The 25,938-nt window shown below is 40.4% G+C and overlaps 1 protein-coding gene across 4 annotated transcripts in view; it reads left to right on the top strand.

Annotated features, from left to right (window-relative positions):
- The window catches only part of si:ch211-196i2.1 (uncharacterized), a 124,303-nt gene that overhangs the window by 80,002 nt on the left and 18,363 nt on the right, over positions 1–25,938 (top strand). For 3 of the 4 annotated variants that reach the window (XM_078955693.1, XM_078955694.1, XM_078955696.1), the window contains 35 exons: positions 685–792; positions 874–927; positions 2,204–2,257; positions 2,898–2,942; positions 3,259–3,312; positions 6,371–6,415; positions 6,504–6,557; positions 6,791–6,835; positions 6,926–6,979; positions 7,087–7,131; positions 8,978–9,031; positions 9,448–9,492; positions 9,573–9,626; positions 10,010–10,117; positions 10,542–10,595; positions 11,345–11,398; positions 11,504–11,548; positions 13,395–13,448; positions 14,722–14,766; positions 18,579–18,632; positions 18,964–19,017; positions 19,117–19,170; positions 19,482–19,535; positions 19,969–20,022; positions 20,994–21,038; positions 21,157–21,201; positions 21,490–21,597; positions 21,723–21,776; positions 21,878–21,931; positions 22,892–22,945; positions 23,397–23,504; positions 25,148–25,201; positions 25,289–25,396; positions 25,546–25,599; positions 25,725–25,778. In XM_078955693.1, coding sequence (XP_078811819.1) covers positions 685–792; positions 874–927; positions 2,204–2,257; positions 2,898–2,942; positions 3,259–3,312; positions 6,371–6,415; positions 6,504–6,557; positions 6,791–6,835; positions 6,926–6,979; positions 7,087–7,131; positions 8,978–9,031; positions 9,448–9,492; positions 9,573–9,626; positions 10,010–10,117; positions 10,542–10,595; positions 11,345–11,398; positions 11,504–11,548; positions 13,395–13,448; positions 14,722–14,766; positions 18,579–18,632; positions 18,964–19,017; positions 19,117–19,170; positions 19,482–19,535; positions 19,969–20,022; positions 20,994–21,038; positions 21,157–21,201; positions 21,490–21,597; positions 21,723–21,776; positions 21,878–21,931; positions 22,892–22,945; positions 23,397–23,504; positions 25,148–25,201; positions 25,289–25,396; positions 25,546–25,599; positions 25,725–25,778 — 2,079 coding nt within the window. The remainder of the gene's footprint in view (positions 1–684; positions 793–873; positions 928–2,203; positions 2,258–2,897; positions 2,943–3,258; positions 3,313–6,370; positions 6,416–6,503; positions 6,558–6,790; positions 6,836–6,925; positions 6,980–7,086; positions 7,132–8,977; positions 9,032–9,447; positions 9,493–9,572; positions 9,627–10,009; positions 10,118–10,541; positions 10,596–11,344; positions 11,399–11,503; positions 11,549–13,394; positions 13,449–14,721; positions 14,767–18,578; positions 18,633–18,963; positions 19,018–19,116; positions 19,171–19,481; positions 19,536–19,968; positions 20,023–20,993; positions 21,039–21,156; positions 21,202–21,489; positions 21,598–21,722; positions 21,777–21,877; positions 21,932–22,891; positions 22,946–23,396; positions 23,505–25,147; positions 25,202–25,288; positions 25,397–25,545; positions 25,600–25,724; positions 25,779–25,938) is intronic. The other variant, XM_078955695.1, reaches the window with a different exon arrangement.

Below are 25,938 nucleotides of genomic sequence, written 5' to 3'. Positions count from 1 at the left end.
GTCAGAAAGGGCATCCAGTATAAAACTCTCTGATGGCAATCCATCAGTAAATCAGTAAAAGCTGATTCACTGTGGCGACCCCTGAAGGGATATGCTGAAAGGTGAACAACAACAACATTCATATGTATTCATGATGTTATTGTGCGATAAAGAGGGAATTAAAATTTGAATTGGCCATCAAGAATGACTTTTAATGTTCCAAAAATCTGTAGTGGTAGTGAACTATAAAGGCCTGAGACAAGAACGGAGATAAAACGCCACATAAAAAAGAGAACGTGTTGTTCCCCTGAACTGAAAAGCTGTGATAAGTTTGTTTTTGGCAGATTTCTGATGTCCATATTTTGTTTCTATCGTAACTTAAATATTTTGGAAATATATTGTCAGCTTTTTTTCTGATTTTTTTTTCTTTTATCTCTTTGTGGCTTTCAGGAAGTTCTTGTTTACTTTTTGTAAGAAACTTAATAAAACCTGATTAAATACAAAGGCTTGAAACTTTAAATTTAATCACGAAATAATAATTTTATCAAAAACACAATTTTTTATTTTGTAATTTTGTGCAAGTCAATCTTAAAGGATGCTGCAAAGTTGTGTTAATCCATTTCCGATCCTAAAAGTCACTTTAAGGGACAAAACAGCAGGTTTGAATTTCATTACAAACTGGACTGTCCCACTGTTGTCTGACAGGGCGAACGAGGCCCCAGGGGCCCTCCAGGACGAGCTGGAATGCCGGGAAAAGATGGGGAAAATGGGGAAGATGGTCAGCCGGGATCACCTGGTGCTCCTGGATCACAAGTGTGTGCTGAAATTTTGACAGATCCAAAAAGTCCAATTGTTCTGTGAATGCTAATCAACTCATTGGTTGTGCAACATCAGGGTCTGTGGGGATACAGGGGAGAACGAGGATCCAAAGGGGAAAAAGGGGATGAGGTGAGAATTATCCCCAAAAAAACGGGGGTTGTTGTTTGATGATGCTGGAGTCGACTGTTTTAACTGAGTCTTACCAGATTTTTGGCCCAATTATTACTACACTGATATAATCTGACATAAAATTGTGCAAAAAAGAAAAATAGTCAAATTGAAACACACAGTCTGGTTAATAATGAATGTCGTGTCCCTTACTGGGGAGAAGGAGGACAGCAAATTTTCACAGTGATGTCTCATTTGATGAACCTTTTGCATCACTATAAAAAGCTAGGTTCAGTACAACACCTTCTAACATTTTACATATGATTCGAAGCTTTCATATTCACTTCACACAAAAATTTAGAAAAATGTACTATCAACAAATAAACATATATAGAGAAACCAGGACCGGTTCTAGCTCCATGGGGGAAAGATGCTGTGTTAGTGTTACAGTAACTGCTGGCAGGGCTGTTGACTTCCAACAAGCTCACTCCTGATTGATGACAGTGGTTGTCATAGAAACATTTATTGACTAACTCTGACCAATCACTGCTTACTGACATTGTCTGGCTCCAACATGGTGGTGTCCATACTGCAAGAAAAATGGCGACTGAATTGACTCGATTTGATTGGATCCAGAATTAAACCATTTCACCTACTACAGTTCTCATATACAGGCAATGGTCAGGATACCTTTTGGATTTTGGCGGGACCAGTATTTAATGTTTGCTAATTAGCTAGCAGGGCAGCAAACTTGGGGGATAAAGCTATGTTCTACCTCTACAGCCCACATCATCAACAAATGACTGACCTTTGCCTGTTTTTTTTCATCAGGTTTCCCTGTCTTGAGTTTTTCTCACACCGCTAGGAGAGCTCATGATTGATGGCGTGTCTCAACAGTCTTTGATTTTTTTTTTTTTTTAATAAACCCTCTCTATTAAAACTGAATAGTAGCTGTCAATCATTCCCACCATATCTGTGGGTGTCGCCGTCTCTCTAATCAACTGTGTGACAGTATTGTCCAAAGACCTAATAATGCCTAAAAACATTAGCCACAGCTTATTATTGCAGTTTTTTTATTCATTCATAGCCAACGTTTATTTTTATGCATATATGGGGGGAAAAATAAACAGGAGGTAGCTAGAGGTAAAAACATACATTTTAATTCTCAGAAGAGGCTGAACATGCAGCTTTGGGGACCCCTGGTGGCTTGGGGGCGATAGACATTCGTCTAGTTCACCTATAGAGGAAAACAGAAGTTGGTGAAAAATAAAAAGTCAACCCATGTGTTTTTTTGCAGGGTTTCTTGGGTCTGCAGGGTCCAAAAGGAGAAACCGGAGAACCCGGTGAGAAGGTAGTCCTTCATACATTTATTCCTCCTCCGTCTCTTATGTTTGGGCCATCTGCCTGTTTCTGAGCTCACATGGTTAAAGAGTCTTATTAAAGTGAGCTCTGCACTCAAATTCACAGCAGGTGGTTTTAATGGGTTGAAAACATCCCATAATCGTAGTTTTGTTCCTTAATCAGAAAGTAAGTTTACTTTTTTTTACCTGCAGAGTGTGAACCCGGTCTGCAATGTTGTACATTTCAGTTTAATACTTTGAAATAATAAAGAATAATGTTAAAAAAGAATAACAATAATAATTCAGGGATATTCTCTCTATTAATGATATTCTGCATAAATAACAGAAATTATGCTAGAATAAAGAAAAACAATATAAAATAAAGATTTTGATTACCGTAAAGATATCAAGGAAATGTTATTGGGAAAATAATTTTTTTTAACTGTAAAACTTTGACTAGAACTAGTTTTTGATCAGGCTGTATGGAGGTGAAAAGGTTACCCCCCCCCCCCCCCCCCCCCATTTTTAGTACAACCTTAGCTAAGGATTGAAATGTAATTAATATATCTAACGTGGTTTGAAAGAAACAAACGTTTAACTATTTTATCTGTAAGATAATAACGTTGTTGAGGTTTTTTTTAAATCTTACAGGGATCAAAAGGTTTGCCTGGCCCCCCTGGAGCTGTCGGCCTTTCAGTGAGTTTCAGAAAATCCTCTTATTTTCTAAAAAATAATCTGGATCTTTTTTATGTGACACTTACTTTTGGCTTTACATGAAAGAACTGAAGTATGAGTTAAAAACTTACAAGTTTCGTATTCCCTGGTAAAGGAATCTAAGACTTTAAACTGAAAAGGGAATTTCTCTAAACTTGACAGAAATGACCTTTACAATTTGCCAGACAGAATGCGTTCCATTAAACTGCAGGCCTTTTTATGATTAATTAACTATTCTTTAAAAAGCACTGTATTCAATTCTAACATTATTATTTGACATTAGTTTAATTTTTTGCAGGGATCACCTGGGTTTCGTGGTGGGACCGGGCCAGAGGGGCCCCTGGGTCCTGATGTGAGTATCAGACAGAGATGCTCACAAGTCACCTTTCGCAGTCCAAGTCAAGTGTCAGGTCTTGGCGTTGCAACTGTCCTTACAGGTGGATATGGGCTGTCCAAGGGCGAAAAATAGTCAAATCTCTGTGCAGGGTGTCAACATGGCATATCAAGATTAGGGCTGCACGATATAAGGAAAACTTGCGATTTGCTATATTAATGATCAACATTGTGATGATGATAAAACTTGCGATACATGAACAAATAGCAAAACATTTAAATACATCATTTCCATTTCAAATCTCAAGTTTCTGCATGTGAGACTTATCTTAAGTCGGATTCAAGTCCTCATCACTAGTTTTACACTGACCAAAAATATAAACGCAACACTTTTGTTATTGCTCCCATTTTTTATGGTATGAACTCAAAGATGTGAAACAATTTCCACATACACAAAATGACCAGTTCTCTGAAATATTGTTCACAAATCTGTTTAAATCTGTGATTTGCCAAGACAATCCATCCCACCTCGCAGGTGTGCCATATCAAGATGCTGATTAGACAGCATGATTATTGCACAGGGGGGCCCTTAGACTGGCCACAAGAAAAGGCAACTCTGAAATCTTCAGTTTTGTTTTATTGAGGGGGTCAGGGGACTCAGACAACCAGTCAGTATCTGGTGTGACCACCATTTGCCTCATGAAGTGCGACACATCTCCTTCGCATAGAGTTGATCAGGTTGTCTATTGCAGTGTTTTTCAACCTTTTCTGAGCCACGGCACACTTGCATCCAAAAATTTAAAAAAAAGGAGAAACTCATAGTCTGTATTGATCTACAGCCCCTGCACAATCTCACATGCATTTTTGAGATAATTGTTACAGAAAAAGCTGGAAACTGCAGCTGTTCTTTTCTAAAAGATGCAATAAAAGTTAAGTTAGAAGATTTAAAAACAGTTTGTGTGTTTGTTAGTTTCAAGATGTTTAACAACAGATCTCCTTTTGCGCTGTCACTCTCACAACCCAATGCATCATGGGAAATGTAGTGCATTAAACGGCCGAAGATCGGTTTTCGGAGCTTCATTGTTTTGTTCACTTGTTCCACGGTCTGATACCGGATTCTGTGGAAAGCTACACCGCTAAAGACGAGCTTTAGCTGGTATTTCTGTCGGAACTGAGCGACTTTACGAGCTAAATCGGGACAAGGAAGTGAAGACTTTAAGCACTTCTATTTGGTCAGACCGATGACATGTGATTAACCCCCCCAAAACGGGACTTTTCCAAACTACAGCCGAAGGTGCAGCTGAATCGCGGTACGTCATTCTTATCAAAATGTCTTTAATAAAATAAAATAAACGCAAAGAAAAGGTATTTTACGATCTTTTATATTCCTAACTCCTCAGTGTTTTATCAGGGCCTGTTTGGATGAACAGAGAGCTAAAATCCTGGAGATGGGAAATGTTTTTAGATCAGTTAATGAGGGCAATTTCCCACGGCACACTTGGCCATCTCCCACGGCACACTAGTGTGCCGCGGCACACTGGTTGAAAAACACTGGTCTATTGTGGCCTGTGGAATGTTGGTCCACTCTTCTTCAATGGCTGTGTGAAGTTGCTGGATATTGGCAGGAACTAGAACACGCTGTCGTATACGCCGATCCAGAGCATCCCAAACATGCTCAATGGGTGACATGTCCGGTGAGTATGCTGGCCATGCAAGAACTGGGATGTTTTTAGCTTCCAAGAATTGTGTACAGATCCTTGCAACATGGGGCTGTGCATTATCATGCTGCAACATGAGGTGATGTTGTTGGATGTACAGCACAACAATGGGCCCCAGGTCGTCACGGTATCTCTGTGCATTCAAAATGCCATCAATGAAATGCACCTGTGTTCTTCGCCCGTAACATACTGTATGCCTGCCCATACCATAACCCCACCACCACCATGGGCTACTCGATCCACAACATTGACATCAGAAAACCGCTCACCCACACGGTGTCTGCCATCTGCCCTGAACAGTGTAAACCGGGATTCATCCGTGAAGAGAACACCTCTCCAACGTGCCAGACGCCATCGCATGTGAGCATTTGCCCACTCAAGTCGGTTACGACGACGAACTGGAGTGAGGTCGAGACCTCGATGAGGACGACAAGCATGCAGAAGAGCTTCCCTGAGACGGTTTCTGACAGTTTGTGCAGAAATTCTGTGGTTATGCAAACCGATTGTTTCAGCAGCTGTCCGAGTGGCTGGTCTCAGACGATCTTGGAGGTGGACTTGCTGGATGTGGAGGTCTTGAGCTGGTGTGGTTACACGTGGTCTGCGGTTGTAAGGCCGGTTGGATGTGCTGCCAAATTCTCGGAAACGCCTTTGGAGACGGCTTATGGTGGAGAAATGGACATTCAATTCCCCTAGCAACAGCTCTGGTGGACATTCCTGCTATCAGCATGCCAATTGCACGCTCCCTCAAAACATGCAACACCTGTGGCATTGTGCTGTGTGATACAACTGAAGATTTCAGAGTGGCCTTTTCTTGTGGCCAGTCAAAGGGCCCCCCTGTGCAATAATCATGCTGTCTAATCAGCATCTTGATATGGCACACCTGCTAGGTGGGATGGATTGTCTTGCAAAGAAGTGCTCACTATCACAGATTTAGACAGATTTGTGAACAATATTTCAGAGAACTGGTTATTTTATGTATGTGGAAAATGTTTCACATCTTTGAGTTCATACCATAAAAAATGGGAGCAATAACAAAAGTGTTGCGTTTATATTTTTGGTCAGTGTAGATGGAAAACATTTGGTAACTTGTTAAACAAGAACTCGTCCTTTTATTTGTTTGACTTCCCTCTAACAGAGATGTAGCCGCATAAAAAAGGTTTTCTTTGGGGATCAAAGTGTCCCAGATGCCGCCAGAGGCCAAGTAGGGGGGAAATATTTTCCTCACTCTGTCATAATTAGTAGAACGTTTTTTTCATTTGCAGTAAAACAACTCAAAAATAGACACTATTTATTAGCTTTATTTAATCAAGCTGCTTTGTTCTCCGTGAGAGGTTGTCACTTTTTCACGCTCATCTTCAGGGGGAGAGTGGACTGGACGGCCCCCCAGGTCTGCCTGGGCTTCCGGTAAGGACACCAGCACGTGAAAACAAGCATTTTCTTGTTCCCCTTTATGGTGTTTTGCACAAACGTTTGGGGGTTTGATGTGTTTCAGGGGGCTCCGGGAATGACCGGACGAGTCGGCGCTCAGGGGGTTAATGGCTCGAGGGTAGGCATGAATCCAAAATATGAACTATTTCCATTTGTGGAAGAGGAATGTTTACATTCCTCCATCCCCAAGGATCTGTTCTAATGAACTCCAGCTCCTTTCAATTATGCTTTTCACCTCCACTCTCATCAAAGAGATGCCAAAAAACCTGTTTTATGCTTTCATAAACATGAAACTGAATGTTCAGACTAATTTGACAGGTTTGTTTACAAAGCATTCAATCTTTCCTTCAGGGGGACATGGGGCCGGCTGGCAGCATTGGCCCCCAGGGACCTCAGGTATGCACAGGCTTACAGTATGTACACACTGGACAGGTTCTGAAAATGTTTGACGTCACTGCCTTACCTGTCCCTTCTTTTATTTACCAGGGGCCTCCAGGTTTAGAGGGACAGATTGGACCTCCAGGGTGCAGAGGGCCACAAGTGAGTACCGGTACATGAGGGCGGAAAGAATGATCTGAGCCGCTGGGCCGATGACTTTACTGCCTGAAAATTGCTTAAGGGTGATTCCAGTCTACATGTGTTAACAGGGACATCCTGGAAGGATGGGGGGCCCAGGAACTAAAGGAGATCCTGTAAGTTTACAATTTCATTCATTCATTCATCTTCTAAACCCATTTTTGTCTCTTTCGGGGTCACTGACAAAATCATGTCAGAAAATGCTGTGTTTGAAAGTTTACCTCCATTGTTTCGGGATTTACATCTAGGTATGTGCCGATCCGATCACATGATCGGAAAACTGGCCCATCCATATTGGATGTCGTCTCCCAATCATTTAATATGTTTGTATTATGAACAGCACTTTAGAGTTTGAGTTTGATTTTATTTAATTGTCATGCACTAATGTGCCCAGCCTTCATGGGCTTATACGAGACTGGAAGACAAAATACAGGAAAATGTCCATCACAAAAATACAATGACCCACCCAATCAGAGTCTAACAGAGTACTAAGTGTCCATTCTTATTGTCCAAGCCTTTGCCACAAAAATTGCCAAACAAAAAATGTAATTTTTAAAAAGCCAACGTAAAATTTCATCTTCAGGTAATAAATCAGGACATTTCTTTTCTATTACCTCATACATCCAAAGTCTGTGTTGTCCATACAAAAAACAATAAAACAAAAAATGAAATTCATCCTCCACCACTTGCAGTTCACAGACCTCACAGAGTCTTTCCTCCTCAGGAATGCCTTTAAAGCGCCCTACTTCCACCTGCAGGGGGAGCACTCCTGCTCTAAGTTGAGCACATAAGGATCTTTGTCCTCTTTTTAATTTGTTCATAACATATGGCTCAGTCGAAAATTGTCTTTAATTTGCAAATAAGTTCGTAATTTTGATTTTTGAAGCAGTTTCATTTTCCAGTGTTTTTCATAATAATCAACTAGAGTTTCTTTAACATTAACTATCTTACATTTCAAACAGTTAAAAATATTGATTGTAGGTTCACAGAGGACAAAATGTTAAACACATCTTTACACCAGGGATAAATATGAGCTCTATCATCACACAAGGTTTTATACTTAAAGCTTACTATTCTGTATAAATGCTCCACTAGAAGTTTGCACGCACCAGAACACGGCGGCAGTTCAATCAGGAAGCTAGCAGAAACACTTCAGTCAAATGAGCCGGATGTTCACAAATTTGGACTTTCCGGATTAACAACTCTCTTAAAAACATTTTAAACTAATAAAAATTATCTATATTGGCCTGCCTTAACGCAAACAACGACCTACAAATGCATTTTTCTCATTAATGTTAACGTCTCCGTCCTGCAGACGGAGAGACGGCTGCACAGCAGCTGCTAACTGCCAGCTCCACGATTCAACCCCTTAAACAACGCCTAAGCTCTTCTATGACATTCCTTATTTGTTTCTCTGGCAGAGAGTTAAGAAAATGAACTGTCGTGATGAAACCCAAAATGTGATATGTGAAGAGGTTAAAAGTCTTACAAGGTTAAAAAAGAATCCCATGGCCGTTTCCCATTTTCCTAGGTAACAGCTGTACTGTTTTTACTTGATTGTTCAAGTTACTTCAGAGAGGTGCCATGTGTAAGTGTTAAAATACGGTTAAAAATCAGAGACAACCTGAATCTCTTTATTAAATTTGTTCATTTTGTAAATGTGTTACAAAAGTATCGGATCTGGACTTGACAACGGCAGATACTCAAAAGCAAATGACTCAGAATCGGATTGGAGCCAAAAAACCTCACATCCCTAATCCTAATTACATTTTATGTTATTGGAAAGTACTGTCTGTGTGCAAGACAATATTTTAAATCAACTTTACTGCTGTAGAATAATTAACTTAAAGCATCACGTCTGATTTTTAAATTGCTCTTGTAGCTTTCTTCCGTAGTGTTTAAAAATGGTCTTCCTGTTTTACCAAATGTTTTACTGAAATGATTGCTTCTTTTTTGAATCAGGGACCTGTGGGCCCGATGGGTGCCCGGGGGGAACCTGGCTTTGAAGGACCCATGGTAGGTTCCATTTCAGACCTACGTCCCTCTTTGAGCTCCTTCCTCTGAGGATGGAGTTCCAGACAGTCAGGGAGACTTAAGGGGGAGTTGCTCTAGTGTCAGCTGTTTCTAGAGTTCAGACTGCAATGGACTGTATGTCCTTAAGGCACTACAGCGCCCTCTGCTGGTGATGAGTCAATAATGACCGTTTTTATTCACAACTGCAGAAACTCTCAACCTCAAGTATTTTATACCTTTATTTTGCAATAAATGTCATTTCACAGAAGACTTAATAGGTTAACTTTCCAATTTTGGAATTCCTAAATGCCTCCATTATTGTACTTTTCTTAGTTTTCATATCTTTTATTGATGGTTGTGATGTTTTGATGATCACTGCTGATCGCTGCTTGATGACCGTTGCTCTCCCACTCTTGTAGGGTGAAAGAGGGATCCGTGGTCATGCAGGTTTCCCAGGAGCGATGGTGTGTAACCTTTCCAAGCTTTACAAATGTTTTTGCATTCTTTGGTCCTCTCAGTCTTTACCTGGTTTTCTTGCTATCAGGGCAAAAGAGGCGCAGATGGGGACAAGGGAGATCCAGGATCCAAAGGGGACAAAGTAGGAACTTAATAAATAACTCTAAAGAAAATTGAGAAGTACTTTTTTCTTCAGGGTTCTCGGAAAAGCTGCTCTTCACACCATAATGATGTGAAGCTGAGTTGTTCTTCGCTGACTGGAATATTCAAGAATTTATAAGCCTTCACTGAATCCTTAAAGAAACAATTTATGTAAACTATATTTATTGCAATAAATAATCAAGTATTTTGAAATTTGAAAACGTCAGTGTTTTTACATTATATTTAAATTATGCACCAGGAAAGGTATTTCTTTAGTTTAATTTTATTTTTTAAACGTATAAAACAAATTTGATAACCCAAAATGTGTTTGAGCTTTTTCAAAATCGCTTCAGATGCATTCAAATGTCTGTCTTCCTGGTTCAGGGTTTTCAGGGAGCCACAGGTATTCGGGGTCCTCAAGGAGAAAGGGGTCTCATCGGTCTGCCAGGTTTTTCAGGAGTCGCTGGCCCTCCTGGCCCTCGAGGCAGCGAGGTACACAGTGAAGTACAAGTACAAGTATAAAGTAAAGACAAAAAGATATTATTCTACAAAGAAGAAAATGAGAATATGCTTCCTCACAGTTTGACGTTGGAAAAAAACTTCAAACTTATTGTAATTTTTATGTAGAATTTGCGTTTAGAGAAAAAAACAAAATATAAAATTTTCGATCATGTGCCAAAACTCTGGTAATTTTATGAATTTTTAATGGCATTTAAAACATTTAAGAATAATTGATTTTAGAGCACCTTGTAAATGAACTGAGATCAGTAGAATAAAAAAGGCAGTTTTGCTCGTCAAATACAATTTTGAAATTTGAATTTAAAGAACTTTTTATCTACTTTTGCTGTTCATATAAAATCTGAAACCAGCCTGGTGAAGGTAAATAATGACACAAACTGTAATGATCTTCACTCAGGGACTCGATGGTGAAAGTGGTCTTCTGGGGAAGAAAGGAAGCATCGGGTTGAAGGTCAGAGAATATTCCAACCAACACATGTCAGATCTCATCTGCTGAAATCGAAATGTCACAAACTGCTGTACTTCATGATGAACTTCATGTGCTGAAGGATGTTTACTTTTGAATGGTCTTCAAAACAGGGTTTTGTTTGACCGTACAGCTATTCAGTAATTTATGACCTCTAATATCCAGAGGACTTAAGAAGATCTATGATGACTGTGAAATCCGTGAAATGACTGTGGTCTCCATGAAAGAAATGGATGTTGCCTTCATACTAACATGGTCAATGTTGAATGTAGAATTCCCCCAGGAGGAATCAAACCTTCAAACAGCTGTTTGTTTCTCACATGACAGCTTCATTTATCTTTTTTTTTTCTTTGACAAAATCATTAACATCATCACCATCATTACCAATTTACTCTTTAATTTATCTGTTAAGGACTGTATGAGAAAACAATTAATGCGGTTTCTGTTTTTTTTTCCACATTCTGAAAATTATTATGATAATGATAATTGTGACAATTGTAAGCAGATGTTTGTGTTGTTGAATGTTTTGTATTTGTTTTCCTAAGATGCTATGGGAAGATGTGAAATCACATGTAGCTAAATCTGGAGCAAACGTCTTCAAGATTTTAATGTAAAAAAAAACTAAAAAGATATGTTAATATAAAACTCTAACTTTGCTGTGAAACTGTGATTAAAACCACTTTAGATTGTGTGCTGTTGGAGCTCAGAATTAAACATGTTTATCCTTCCTCAAGGGGAACAGAGGACTCGATGGACGCACCGGGAAACCAGGACCCAGAGGGAACAAGGTAGACCATGTGCAAAGCTGCACACATCCTAAAATCCACCTGTAATTTGGAGTACATGTGTGATTTTATCGTGTTTAGTCTGTCGCATTTTTTTTTTTTTTACAGGGTGTGACTGGAAACAGGGGACATTCCGGTCAGCCTGGTCCATCGGTGAGCTTTAATCCTGAGGCTCCTGGCAAATGTCTGAAAAAATATTTCTTATATTGTCAAATCTACCAAATCTGAGAGGGGCAGGACTGGTATAGGGGTTCAGTACGGAGGCTGCACAACCAGAAAAATCCAGGTTTGATCTTTGGCTGGTGCCACTCAGTCCTCACACCAACAGGCTAGCATTTTAAAAATACACTTTCTGGCTACTTTATTAGGCACACCTGTCCAACTGCTCACTGATGCACATTTCTAATCAGCCAATCACACGGCAGCAACTCAATGCAATTAGGAATATAGATATGTTCAAGATGATCTGCTGCAGTTCAGAGCATCAGAATGGGGAAGAAAGGTGATTAATGTGACTTTGTTTGTGACATGGTTGTTGGTGCTAGACGGGCTGGTATGAGGATTTCAGAAACTGCTGATCTACTGGGAATTTCACCCACAACCATCTCTAGAGTTTATAGAGAATGGTCCGAAAAAGAGAAAATATCCAGTGAACAGCACTGTTCTGTGGGCATAAATGCTTTGTTGATGCCAGAGGTCAGAGGAGAATGTCCAGTCTGGTTCAAGCTGACAGAAAGGCAACAGAAATTCAAGAACCACTGGTCATAACCGAGGTCTGCAAAAGAGCATCTCTAAATGCAAAACACGTCCAACCTTGTGGCAGATGGGCTACAGCAGCAGAAGACCACACTGGGTGCAACTCCTGTCAGCTAAGAACAGGAATCTGAGGCTACAATTCACACAGACTCACCAAAACTGGACAATGGAAGATGGAAAAATGTTGTCTGGTCTGATGAGTCTCCATTTCTGCCGCCACATTCAGATGGTCGGGTCAGAATTTGGCGTCAACACCATAAAAGCATGATTCCATCCTGCCTTCTATCAACAGTTCAGGCTGGCGGTGGTAGTGTCATGGTATGGGGATGTTTTTTTTTTCACACCTTTGAGCATGGTTCCAACGCCACAGCCTACCTGAGTATCGTTGCTGAACATGTCCATACCTTTATGACCACAGTGGACCATCTTCTAATGGCTACTTCCAGCAGGGTAAGACGCCATAAAGCTGGAATCATCTCAGGCCGGTTTCTTGAAAGTGACAATGAGTTCACTGGACTTAAATGCCCTCTATAGTAACCAGATCTCTACCCAATAGAGCACCTATGGAATGCGCTGGAATGGGAGATCGGCATCATGGATGTGCAGCCGACAAATCGGCAGCGACTGCGTGATGCTTTCATGTCAACATGGACCAAAATCTCTGAGAAATGTTTCCAGAAGCTTGTTAAATCTATACCACCAAGGATTAAGGCAGCTCTGAAGGTAAAAGGGGGTCCAACCTGGTACTATCAAGGTGGCCAGTGAATTTATATTGCTTACAGTAAGAATCTGGGTGAATGAAACTTGTTGTGGTGGTTTACCCCATCAGTCCAAGTCTTAATGCTACGTGCCAAGAAGGGAAGGTCCTAACTTTGATGTGACCTGACTGGATTCAAACCCACAATTTTACAGTCTTAGTTGGGGACACTCCACCACTTGGCCATTGAGTTGGTGTTCACAACTGTCTCTTCATATGAATTGAACAGGTTTCTTAATCTGCTGCATCAAGATAATTGTTGAACATGAAGCACTTAGAAACGTGAATATATGTGAGAGGGACATGTATGAATGTACGTATGTGAGAGGTTCAGAATGAAATTTGTGTTGTACGGCCCGTCATAGGATGTGGTTTCTCGTATCTTTAGTCAGTTCACAAACAAAAGCTGGAAAACCAAGAGAGCAGTGTAACACGCCTACAAGCTATTAAACTCTTTATTGTTTTACATGTGTGTATTTGTTTCAGGGCTTACAAGGACTGCCTGGACCACAGGGACCAGAAGGAAAGCCTGGTACACAGGTTCCCATTCTATCATATTTCAATCCCATCAAATGAAAGAACTGTGTGTGTTTTGGTTTTTGCTTATGTGTTGTATGTGCTTATATGTATGTTAATCTTTTTGGGCATATTTATTCCTGTGTGTGTGTGTGCTCACTAAAGTGTACATTTCCGTTTACTTATCCCTCACATTGTTCCTTTTATTAATAATCTCCGCAAAATCTGCTTTCAGTCTGACAGTGAGGAGATTTAGGTGCAGTTTGTTAAACACAAAGCTTTTTGCATTTGGCGCTCACAATTTTATACACAATCTGAAGTCATGTGAGTGTAAAATTTGTTCTCCCCATCTGACCCCATCCAGGGGCAAGGGAAGGAAATGTTTCACACACTCACTTTCTGGGTTAAAATAGATCAAATGTGATTTCTCTGTTCAGTTTTTTTTGTTCAAAATCTATTTTTCTTGTTTTTTACATTTTTCTCCGCCTCTTCTGGAGATTCCCGCTTGATGCTTTGGTTCACTCTCCATGTTTAGAAATACTGGGCTGTCCTAAAAAGTTATTTATGCTTCTTAAGTGCTGACAACGTCATCATCATTTTAGTTGAAAAGGTTAAGTTTGGAACAAAAACATTGGGCTTCTTGACTTTTTTTTTGGTTTGTATAAACTCTGTTGGGTTTTTTACATTTATTGAGGTTTATTTTTCATAGAAGTGTCAGATTTCCCGAGAATTTCCTGACAGTCAGTTGGCAATAAACTCTTTGTGGGAGTTTTGCCTGTAAGGAAATTTTTTTGTACATTGTGTTTATAAATCATGTTGCTTTTACAACTGCAAGCTTTTAATCAAGATATTCAATTAGGTTTGCATCACTTATATTCAATATTTGGGACTCTTTCAGTCCTCAGAATTGGATTTATTCAAAAATTAAAAAAAACAAAATGTTTCCAGTTAATTCAGCATTTTAGCAATGCGTGCAGTTATTGTTGCATTTGCAGGACTCCATGACTTAAAAGCATTTGTGATTTATATTTGATTCCTGCATCTTTTAACAGCTTTTTAAAGCATTGTTGACCTTTTAAGCTACATCTGGTTTCAGCTCATCTATGTCCTTTTGTGCTAAAGCATCTTCCGCATGATTGTACCTAGCTTTCGTTGTTAGCATTCTAGTAGATTTTTATAAAAAAATCATATTTTACTGCTGGTAAAAGAGTAAAAATTATGCTTTTTAGAAAAATAATGAGTATGTGAAGGAAAGATCTAAACATTCATATGCTCTTTGCTCTTTTCTGCATTTCAGGGCCCACCTGGTGCAGATGGGGGTCCTGGCAGTAAAGGACCAATGGTAAGACTGTTGTCCCCTGGGGGTCCTTAAGGACATGATACCACTCTAATAGCTCAGCTTTGTACTCTATGTTATAATCTTCAGATTTAATTAAATATAAAAACAGGATTCCAGTGCCTGCAGGTCACAGGGACTGAATGAGTGTGTTGACAAAAAGTACTATCTATCCAAATTATTAAAATCTTTTTGAACATTAAACATTAAAAGGGCTTTTCTAAAAACATTCCAGACATGCAGAGACATTTTTCTTCTCTGAACCTATCTTGGAACAGAGTTGTGTGTACTTTTCAGCATGCAGACACAATGCTGATGCTACAATGGTCAACTTTTCTTAGAGCCTCTTAGACGGCCGTGGTATTCACCTACGGTAATTATGTGATGGAGGGACATCGTGAAACCACACTGATTAAAATCATGTTTGTGTGTGTGTGATTTCGACAAGTTCTCAAAACATTCTCATAACAGAGGACTTATAAAAATAAATTAGGCTTATAATTGCATTTCTGAGTATTTATTTATTCAAATCGCGGTGAAACAGGAACAGACAAAAAAAATGTTGCATAAAAACTACAGTCGATGAGCCGCAAGGTCCCTGCTCTGCTCCATCCTGATGCATCCACTGACAGACGACTAGATCCACGGACGTCTTTGTTTTCCTCGTCTGAGCCGGAATCTGGATCAGAACTTTAGCTCCAATATTGCTCGCCATTTTTGTTGTACCGCTAATGTTAGGTTGGGGTTGTGAGGGGCTGTAAGCTAAAGGGAGAGCGTATAAGACTGTTGCATTTTTTTGAGTATTTTTTGAATACGTCTCAAATTTAATTTGACAGTTTAATGCAACATCCTCTCCAACCTGGAGTCTGTGTATTTTTCATCCCTCTTCTTGTTTCATTTTCTTTATCTCATCTTTTATCTGTGCAGCTGGAATCTCAACCCCATGATGAATACCAAAACAATTTAATAAACAAACTCTACTCCAACTAATATGCTAATACTATTTAAAAATTATATCCCAGATGTTCTGTATATATTGTAAAGGAGTCCAACACCTACATAAACAATAACAGTGTCATTTGTAAAACGTTCACATAGACAAAAAGAAGAACATATTTTTCTTTCTTGGGTGTGTCTAAGTCTCTTTCATAAATCACAGACTGATTATATGCTTTTGCCGAATTACCAAATTCCATTCTAGTCTTCAGTTCTGCATGATCATGGACATTCCTCCCATTAATCATTTGCATGACCACAAAACAGATGTGACAATGAGAGCCAAAATTCCCTGCAGCTTTACCAGCTGTCAAACTGTCCAGGAATCCCCCTCTGAAAACAAGCCACTGAGTTCCTACTATTGTGAAAAGTTGTGGAAATAAGCAAAACCAGAAGAATGCAAATTACAGTCATCTTTAGAAGCAAGTTTGTCATATTTTTGAATCAAATCCCATCCGTTCATTTTCCATTCCCTCTTAGTGCTGTGCACGGAGGTCACAGGGGTCATTGGAGCCTATCCCAGCTAGGCTGATGGAGGGGAACACTGGGGACAGGCGGCCAATGCATCATTAACAATAATAATAATACATTTTATCTGTTAGGCCCCTTTCAAGGAACCCAAGGTCGCCGTACATAAAAGTGAAAATAAAAGCAATAAAATGCACAATAAAATATAGATTTAGATAGGCCAGAAATAAGAAGTTATGAGGGAAATAGGCAAGTTGGTAAAGATGAGTTTTCAGTTTCTTGGCGAATTGTGAGAGAGAGCCAGTGTTTCTGAGGTCAGTGGGTAGAGAATTCCAGAGCCGGAAGGGCAGAGCAGCTGAAGGCGCAATTCTATGCGCCCCATAGTGACAAGGCGAGCAGTGGGGACATTCAGATGAAGGGAGGAGGAGGATCTGAGGGTACGGGTGGGTGTGGCAACATGAACAAGATCTGAAAGATATAAAGGAGCAAGGTTGTGGATGGATTTAAAGGTCAGGAGAAGTATTTTGTATGTAATCCGGTGTGTGATTGGTAGCCAGTGGAGCTGCTGCAGAACAGGTGTGATGTGTTGGGTGGAAGGTGTTTGAGAGATAATTCTGGCAGCTGATTTCTGAAAATACTGTAGTTTTCGTAGAGTTTTTTGTGGTAGGCCAAAAAGAAGGGAGTTGCAATAATCCAGGTGGGAAGTGACAAGACTGTGCACCAGAACGGCTGTGGAATGCGGACTGAGGGAAGGGCGAAGACGACGGATGCTGCGAAGGTGGAAATAGGCAGACCGGGTGATGCTATTCATGTGTGAAGTGAAGGAAAGGGTGCTGTTGAGGATGACACCCAGACTCTTAACATGAGGGGAGGGGGAAATGGAGGAGGTTTCAAAGGGAATGGAGAAGTTCTGGATGCTGTTTATAACGGATTTGGTACCGATCAGGAGAAGTTCAGTTTTATCGTTGTTTAGTTTTAAGAAATTAGTATTAACCAGGATTTTATTTCAAGAAGGCAGTCAGTGAGGGAAGTGGGAGGTAAAGAGGAATTAGGCTTTGTGGAGACGTAAAGCTGAGTATCGTCTTGCATAACAATGGAAGTGAGTTTTGTATTTACGGAGGATTTGACCAAGAGGGAGAAGGTAAATGACAAATAGCAGGGGTCCCAGGACGGAGCCCTGGGGCACACCTGTAGTGACAGGAACTGTGTGAGAAGGGAATTGTTTTAATTGAATAAATTGGGTGCGACTAGAGAGGTAAGAGTGGAAACAGTTGAGAGGTATGTTTGTGACACCTATGGCGGATAGTCTGTCTAGGAGGATGGTGTGGGAGATGGTATCGAAGGCTGAGCTTAAATCAAGTAGGAGGAGGATGGAGAGTAGGCAGTCGGCAGCAAGGAGGAGGTCATTGGAGATTTTTAGGAGAGCCGTTTCTGTGCTGTGAAGGGGACGGAAGCCAGACTGGAATTGTTCATAAAGGTTATTCTGAGAGAGATGCATGCGAAGTTGTTCTGCAACAGTTTTTTCAAGGATTTTAGAGATGAACGGAAGATTACAGCAGCCTTTTTGAGACTAGAGGGAACAATTCTAGTGGTGAGACAGGACTGAATCACGTTGGTGATGAGGGGGGACAGAGAGGAAAGAGTAGCTTTAACCAAAGCTGTAGGAAATGGATCAAGTTGACTGGTCAATGATTTAGAATGTTTAATTAGCTCAGCAATTTCGGTGACTGATGGTAGAGAAAATGATAAAAATGAGTGAAGTGGGACCAACAGGAATAGGGGAGCTAGATCTGAGTCAGGATTTACTAATAGTTCCTGATGGATGTTTTCTATTTTTGAGCTGAAGAAGGAAGCCAAGGTGTCACAGAAGTCAGAGGTGTACAGATGGGGAGGCAGTTGGTTAGTAGGCTGTGTCATTTTGGAAAAGAGGGAAAACAGGGCCTTAGAATTCCCTTCACAGGTGTTTATTAAAGAGGAGTAATATGCTGACTTGGCTTTAGAGATGGAGTCCTTATAGTGGGAGATGTGGCTGATGTACTTGTCCCTGTGTATGGAGACATCATTGGGCCACGTCAAACTCTATAATTACGTTTTTTTAAGTTCCTTTACTACATTGACATTCTTAAACCTTTCAAACACGTGAATACAAATTAAAAAAGGTGTGAAAATTGTGCTTCCTTGCTCCCATTCTTCTCAAAAACTCAAGGGACTATAAAGCTATTTTATTTTAGCTTTCCCAAAATACCTTCAAACTTTCTTTACATGGGAACATAGTTTTTTATCAGCAGAGTAGCAGAGATTTTTTTTTAAACTTCTGTGAACTTCTTTTGTTGTTTGTTTGGGTCTTTTTTTAGGGATTTGAAGGCATTGCAGGAGAAAGAGGAATTGATGGTCCACCAGGTTCACAGGTGTGTTGTCTGTTCATTTTACACTCGCAGTGTCTGAGAAATAGAGGGACATTGCAATGTAAAAGTCACTAATACAGGGATTATCTTTAAGCCTAGTAGATTTGATATTGAATGCAGATATTGAAAGTACTGAAGTTTTGGTTTTCATCAGATCTGATGAGTTTTAGCACGCACAGAACTGCTGCTCATCACACAGGCAGAAATCAAAGGTTTCAGTGTTTCTCACTGGGCGACGTAAAGTTTGTGAAGCTGATTAATCATTGAAATTAGCCAACGTGACTATGGTTAAACCTTTGGCTTTTGTAGTCACTGTCAGATAAATATTCAACAGGGCCCTCAAGGAGGGACAGGAGCCCCAGGTCAACCAGGCTCCCCGGGACTGAAGGTTAGAGCCCCATGGAGAATTCATATCCCAAGTAACACGTATGGGACAGTATCCTGCATGTTTGCCATGTTTTTTTTTATGGAAGTGTTTTGTTTCCAGGGTTTTCCAGGGAAGCCTGGCTTGGAAGGACCACAGGGCCCAGTTGGCATGTATGTAAGTGATTCATGCTTTTGCACTGTGTGTGCCCTTCTCGTGTGAAAATGGATAAACGAGCAAAACATTTTTGCACTTGTAATGTTTGTGTATTTCAGGAAAAAGAGGATTTTTAAAGATATTTCTCATTTTCTCATTTCATGTTTTTGTAAATTCTGAACTTAAACTAAGAAACTGTTGTGTTTAATCTTGCGTTTTCACAGTATCGGAAGAGTTGCCAAAGGGCACTTTCTCTGTTTTTCTGATAGATGTTGGGCATTTGAACAAGTCAGTTTCTGTGAATATGTATTTCTGCTTTTCTTGGCCACCAGGGCATTCAGGGTAATGTGGGCATGCGTGGGCTCCCGGGCTTCACAGGAAACAGGGTACGGTCTTTCTGCTTTCACCTCTCTTGCATGCCAACAGAAGCAGATCTTGTTTTTTGAGAGAAAGAGACTTCTAAAATGTTGTTGAGTATTTTGTAAAATCCTAAAAAAGCACCAAAGCAGAGGTGTCAGACACCAGGCCTGCTGGTTATTGTGATAACACAGTCCCACCTGCTACTGGTTTCTTGGATCAGGTGTGTTCTGCCAATAAGAAGCTTCAGTGGCAGATTAGTTGAAAAGCATGTAGGACACAGGCCATCGCGGCTTGGAGTTTAACACCCCTGACATCATTTTAAGAGTTTCAGTTTATGTCATACAGTGTCTTATTGTTTATTGAATGGTACTGCTAAATAAAATGGATTATTATTAAACTAAAAGATCATGAATTTAAATTAAAAAACACATCAAAGACTGTCTCTGATCTTCTTACTAGGGTGGGCCGGGTTTGAAGGGCTTCCCTGGTTCTCCTGGAAAACCAGGGCCTGCTGTAAGTGTGTCATCAGTCCAAAACGACTCGTTTGACTTCAACTTTATTTCTTCATCTCTAAGTGAATGTTGCTTAGAGATCCATTCAAATGAAACATGTATTTTGTTGTTTTTTTAAACATGCTCTTGTGGCATTTTTGTCATGAAGCAGGACACGTATAAAGAAAATTAGGTTTAAAATTGCATTTCTGAGTATTTCAGAAAGAAATACTCAGAAATGCAATTTTAAGCTAAGTTGTATATCAGGAGAAGATAAAAAGCATTTCCTTTAAAAGAGCTTATTTGTGATGTTGACAATACAATGGGTGGAGCTCCCTGCGCCGCTCCATTCTGATGCATCCACTAACATTCGAGTAGATCCATGTGAGTCTTTGTTTTCCTAATCCGAGCTGGAATTTGGATCAAAAGGGCTGCATAGCTCCAATATTGCGCACCATTTTTTTTTTTTTTTTTTTTTTTTTTTTTGCACCACTAATGTTGGGTTGGGGTTGTGAGGGCCTGTAAGTTAGTGGAAGAAAGTGTAAACAAATAGATGATGGGAAATGGGGGAAGACTTACTCAATGCCAACAGTCTCACCCACAACTGATGTCCTTTTATATTTCCTAGAAAACATTACAAAGTTTTTTGATTTTGGCCAAAAATGAAATAATCATAATTAAAATACCACTGGAAAAATAATCAGAGGGGGTCTTTAATAATGACAGGTTTTGCCGTCCAAAATTTGATTTGTAAACAGTCTGACAGGTAGGTTAGTTGGTTAATGGACTTTGTCTTCTTTACCATGGGCGGTTTTGACACTTGTACAGAGATCTACATTGAAACTGAAAAACGCTGGAAGAAGTTTTGATTGTTTTAGTCTGAGATACAAATAAGATTAAAGGCTTTTTTCTCCAATGCTAGTTTTGATTTTTGTTTGTTTACCAAGAAGCAAAACAATTCTGGATCAGATTTTATCTTTTTTGGGTTTTCAGGGCCCCCCAGGCCCTCCAGGAGAGAACGGGCCCCGGGGTCCTCAGGTGAGAAAAATTCTAATGATTTTTTTTTTTTTTTTTTGCATATATGTGGAAAAAGCCTGAGCATTTTTAGGGTCCAGGTTTACTTTCGATTTGTACTTAATTGCTTTGTTTCCTTCAGGGACGGCCTGGTGATGATGGGTTGAAAGGGATTAACGGCCCAACGGTAAGTTTTCAAAATGCAGGGAATACTATGTGTTCTTCTGAATAATAGGTCCCTGTCATGGAATGTGGGGAACAGAATGAAATGTACAAAATCGTAAAACATTTAAAAGTGTAACAACTTTGACTTGTCCAAGAGAGCTGACTCTAGAGACTTAAACACTTTTCAAGTTTTTTTTTTCTATTTTACTTTGGGCTTCTACAAGCCCTTTGTTCTTCCCACAGAACCTTTCATCTCAATATGGAAAGACAGAACAATACGGTCATAACTTGACTCCTCCCTGCTTTTCAGGGCCTTCCTGGTCTTCCGGGTCCCAATGGTGCAACTGGCAAACATGGTCCCATTGGAAGCATTGGAACCCCAGGGCCTCAGGGCCCACAGGGACCAGCAGGAATCCCAGTGAGTGGGTACCTACAGTTGACCACTGTCTTTCTTCACAAAAACTCTGCTCAGTTTATTATTTAAGTTGTGCAGGATTGCAGCAAGAAAAGCATAAAAACAGACTTTCGTGTTGATCTCTTCAGGGCCTCCAGGGGGACTCTGGGTTACCTGGAACCACAGGGGACAAAGGACAGAGGGTGCAAAAACATGCATGCAATGGAACTGTATTGTTTACATACTATGCATAAAATCTGCTTCTATGTCATTTTAATCACTAAACTGTTAATTGTACAATCAGGGTCTACCAGGGCCACCAGGGAGTGATGGCCCCCCAGGACAAAGCGGACCCCAGGTTGGCTTTTCAATGTTATAAAAAGCATACGTTGTTCCCCACACAAGTATCATGGTTCATCTTCTTCCTGCATCACATTATGGATGTTCTGCCTTAGTCAGAACTATCCGTACGAGTGGATACGGGCTGTCTGCACGGAAAAATGGGCAAACTTGTGCGCCGCAGGTAAACCAAACAAAATTGGAAGATACTAGAAAACCTGATAAATCCGTAAGGCAAAAATTCACTTTTCTTGCTGTGTGCATCAGCTTCCAGTGAACACTTAAGCAACACGTAAGGGTAGGTAAGGGTGAAGTAGGTGAGATACGTCATAATTTGGATTTATTTACCTCCTGCACTGCGCAGGGAGCCTGTTGGTGCTGTTTAAGTGAAGGATGATGGAAAAAATGAGGAAATCACGGTGGCTCTATGAGCCTCCAAGGAATTGTAAGACACCTGCACTCCCCTTAAGAGGCAGCCGCTCGTGTTTATGACTCTCCACAGGCCCGAACAACCCAAAAACCCACCGCACCCATACGGATCAACCCTGCAGGCGCATGTGACTGAGGCTTTAGTTGATGACACTGTAGTTTAATGGAAGAGCGCAGTTGTTACTGCAGCTCTCTGCTTCAGTGGCATAGAGAGGAAAAAGTTCAAAACCTAAAGCCTTTGTGTCTCAGACGAAAACAGAAAGTTCCTAGTGAAAGCAGCTTCTAATTACACCGGGATGAGTGGTGAAACATTGAAAGAAAAAAGTCCAGATGCCATGACTCAACCTACAGGAAACCTGAGAACCTTTATATTGCCAACCAAATTTGTTTTTTTTGTTTGTGTTTTAACTCCATTCTTGGACTTACAGTGAGCTTAAGCACATGTGACCCAAAAAATGTTGGTGTGAGAAAGTTTATTGCGGTAAAAAAAAAAAAGCATTCTTAAGAATTTAGAGTAAAATCACCTGAATCTCCACTGTTGTCTCTTAAGGGTCTGCCCGGACTGACAGGAACTGAAGGACCACCTGGAAAGAAAGGAGATCAGGTCAGACGAAACATCATGTATTACTCTTTGCATTTTTGCATGTTGAGTGTTGTACAAAACACAAAAAGCTACTGAGAAAAAAAAAGCCTCTCAAAGCTGAGATTGTTCATCAAACATTAGCAGGAATATAAGTACAAAACTTAATTGAACTGACAAATTCTGTTTAATTGTAATTTGAGTACAGTAAGTCTGTTTTAGGCAATAACAACAAGAGAACCAATGAGAAATCTTAATATCTTGTAAAATGTCATATTTATGAACATTCCTAACCAACTAATTTCACTCAATATTAAAAAAAATCAGGTAGATAAGATAAGATAAGGATTTATTGTCTAACAAGTAATCATTTTATCAGGATTTGCTGCATTTTACCAGCCCTGTCACTCTAAATGTGTTTAGAATTAGTGAACAGAGAACATTAACTTTATGGTTTTTTTTCCGTCTTTAACAGGGAGACCAAGGTCCCTTTGGGAAACAGGGGCCTCGGGGGATCATGGGACCACGGGGCCTTGAGGGGATAAAAGGACTACAGGGACCACCTGGACCACCTGGTAAACAGGTAGGCTTTCATTCAAACTACTTAAAAATTGTTAGAGAGACCTGTTTAGCCGGTCTCCCTTTGATAGTTTTGTCTTTTATTAGGCTGAAAATTCAGAATTTTGGGACTTCATCCCATATTCTGATTCACTGACTTCTTAGCCTCACAGAGGAGCTTCTGGTGGTAACAGAGATCTTCATAAACTAAAAATGAGTCTGATAGTTGGACAGAAGCAGTACATGGTTGCAGAAATGAGAGCAACCAACGGGGGGCGGCAGTGTGCTGCTATTTACCTAAAGAACACTGTCTGACAGACTCCCGTCAGCAAAGCACTGAAGTCCAAAACTCACCAGAACAGGTTGGGATTGTTCATGACTGTGCGTTTACTAAAATATGTGTTCATTTGAACTGTGTATGGAGAAATCTGAGCGCAGGTGATGGTGTGAGAAATGTAGAAATTATGCAACGTTTAAAAGGGGGCAGACAACTACAAGAATTGTATTCTTCACTTCTGCCCCTTTCCAATTGTGAAAATGTTCAATTGTGCAAAAATCATGTAAACATATTTGGCATTCAACACTTGTTATGAAAGGAACAAAAATGAGTGAATGAAACTATTACTCATCAGGTCTCAGGTTAAATGTCAGTCACTGCATGTATGATAGAAGTGATGCTAAAAGTCGAGTCTTTTCCACGGGTAATATTGAAATAAACTGAACAAGAAAAACTTTTTTCACATACATACATACAGTCATTCCTCCCTCCATTTTTGGATCCCACTTAATCCCTTTTGGGGGTGCCAATTCCAGCTATTTTTGGGTGAAGGTGGGGTTCAGAACCACACACACTTACTCACTCACATCCAAGGGAAACTTTAGGTCTTTGGGAGGAAACCAGAGAACATCCATGTAGGCACGAGGAGAACATGCAAACTCCACAGCTGGGATTTGAACCAGAACCTCCTTGCTGCAAGGCTAGAGTGCCAACTACAATACCACCGTTTAGCCCCGGCTACATGCATACACTAAAAATATGTAAAAACCTGGATGCTTCAACATGAAAACATAAACCATGTTCTTGCTGCTCATGATGTTAGAATCTAGCATCATGAAATAAGGATCAGCATCAGTGGCATCATCAGCTGCCTCTCCAGGAGTTTGGCTCCTGGGGACAGAAGTATTAGCAGGGATGCCCTTGCTCCTCCACCTCTTCCAGCAGGATGCCGAGGCGTTCCCAGGCGAGCAACGGGATTTGAACTAGTCTGCTGGGTTGGACATGGCCTTGATACCTCTCTAGGTGTTCAGGTGGTTCTTTCACCTGCCTAAACCCCTAAAATTCCTCATCTGGCTGTGGAGAGGTAGAAGCTCCACTCTGTGTTCCTCCCTGAAGTCTCAGCTTCACCTTTGCAGGAGTGCTTCTCCTGGAGATGTGTCCATAAACTTGTGTAGTCTTTACATGATATCAAATTATTTTCTTCAACCATATTTTTACTCAAAAATATTCAACCTATTCATTATAATCAGATTTTATTTGAAAATATAGCAGCATGTCTGGCTTTATTTTAATTTCGATTCTACATGCATTAATCTGCAAATGTGTTAAACCTATTCTTCTATTTGGTAAATCAGACATCCGTTTATCTCCACTCTACCTGTGCTGTACAGGGGGATGTTGGGCGTCCCGGTGGGAGTGGGGATCCTGGACCCAGAGGGGACAAGGTGAACTTATCCAACACTGTTTTCTGGTGAAGATGCTGCATGTTTTTTTGTGTACATCCTCAGTGATTCAGACCAAATTGTGTGCAGGGAGAAGTTGGTCCTGTCGGTTTGTCCGGGCGAGAGGGCCCCTGGGGAGCTGTTGGGGAAAATGGAAACAGGGGTCCAAAGGGGGAAAAAGGCTTCATTGGGTTCATGGTGAGCACAGACAAGCCCTTTAAGAAAAGATCTAAAGCAGGAAGAGACATCTGTCAGTAGCCACTGGTGCATAACATTTGGCAGCATGAATGTTATGAGTGTTGAACGTATTGGCTGAATGGAAACTCCTTAACGGCAGTCTCTCTCAGGGTGAACCAGGACCTGTTGGTGACTTGGGTCCTGCAGGACTGGTTGGTTTTCAGGTAAGGATGTAGAGATAAATGCTGTGCAGAATCTGCTCTAAATTCTCATTTACTGATTTTACTGAAAGATTTACAGCCAACACTGAATCCACAAACGTATTTGTTGTTATTCATGCTCGTTTCAGGGAACCTCTGGTCCTCCAGGACATCCAGGACCTGATGGACCTCCAGGAGAGAAGGTAACTGAAATAGTTTATAATTAGACAAAGTAATCGTCACGGTGGAACAGAAAGAGGTTAGCGGCATATTTTAGGTCTTTGTAAATATGCACCATTTCTCAAAGATAAGCAGGTTTAATAATGGAATTGGAGTTTGATGAATTTGAAGACAAGTTATTTC

Source organism: Oryzias latipes, chromosome 12 (assembly GCF_053564925.1).
Source record: "Oryzias latipes strain Hd-rR chromosome 12, Olatipes_Hd-rR_3.1".
NCBI lineage: Eukaryota > Metazoa > Chordata > Actinopteri > Beloniformes > Adrianichthyidae > Oryzias > Oryzias latipes.
The sequence above is the reverse complement of the archived record's forward strand: the minus strand, read 5'-3'. Positions and strand labels throughout refer to the sequence as shown.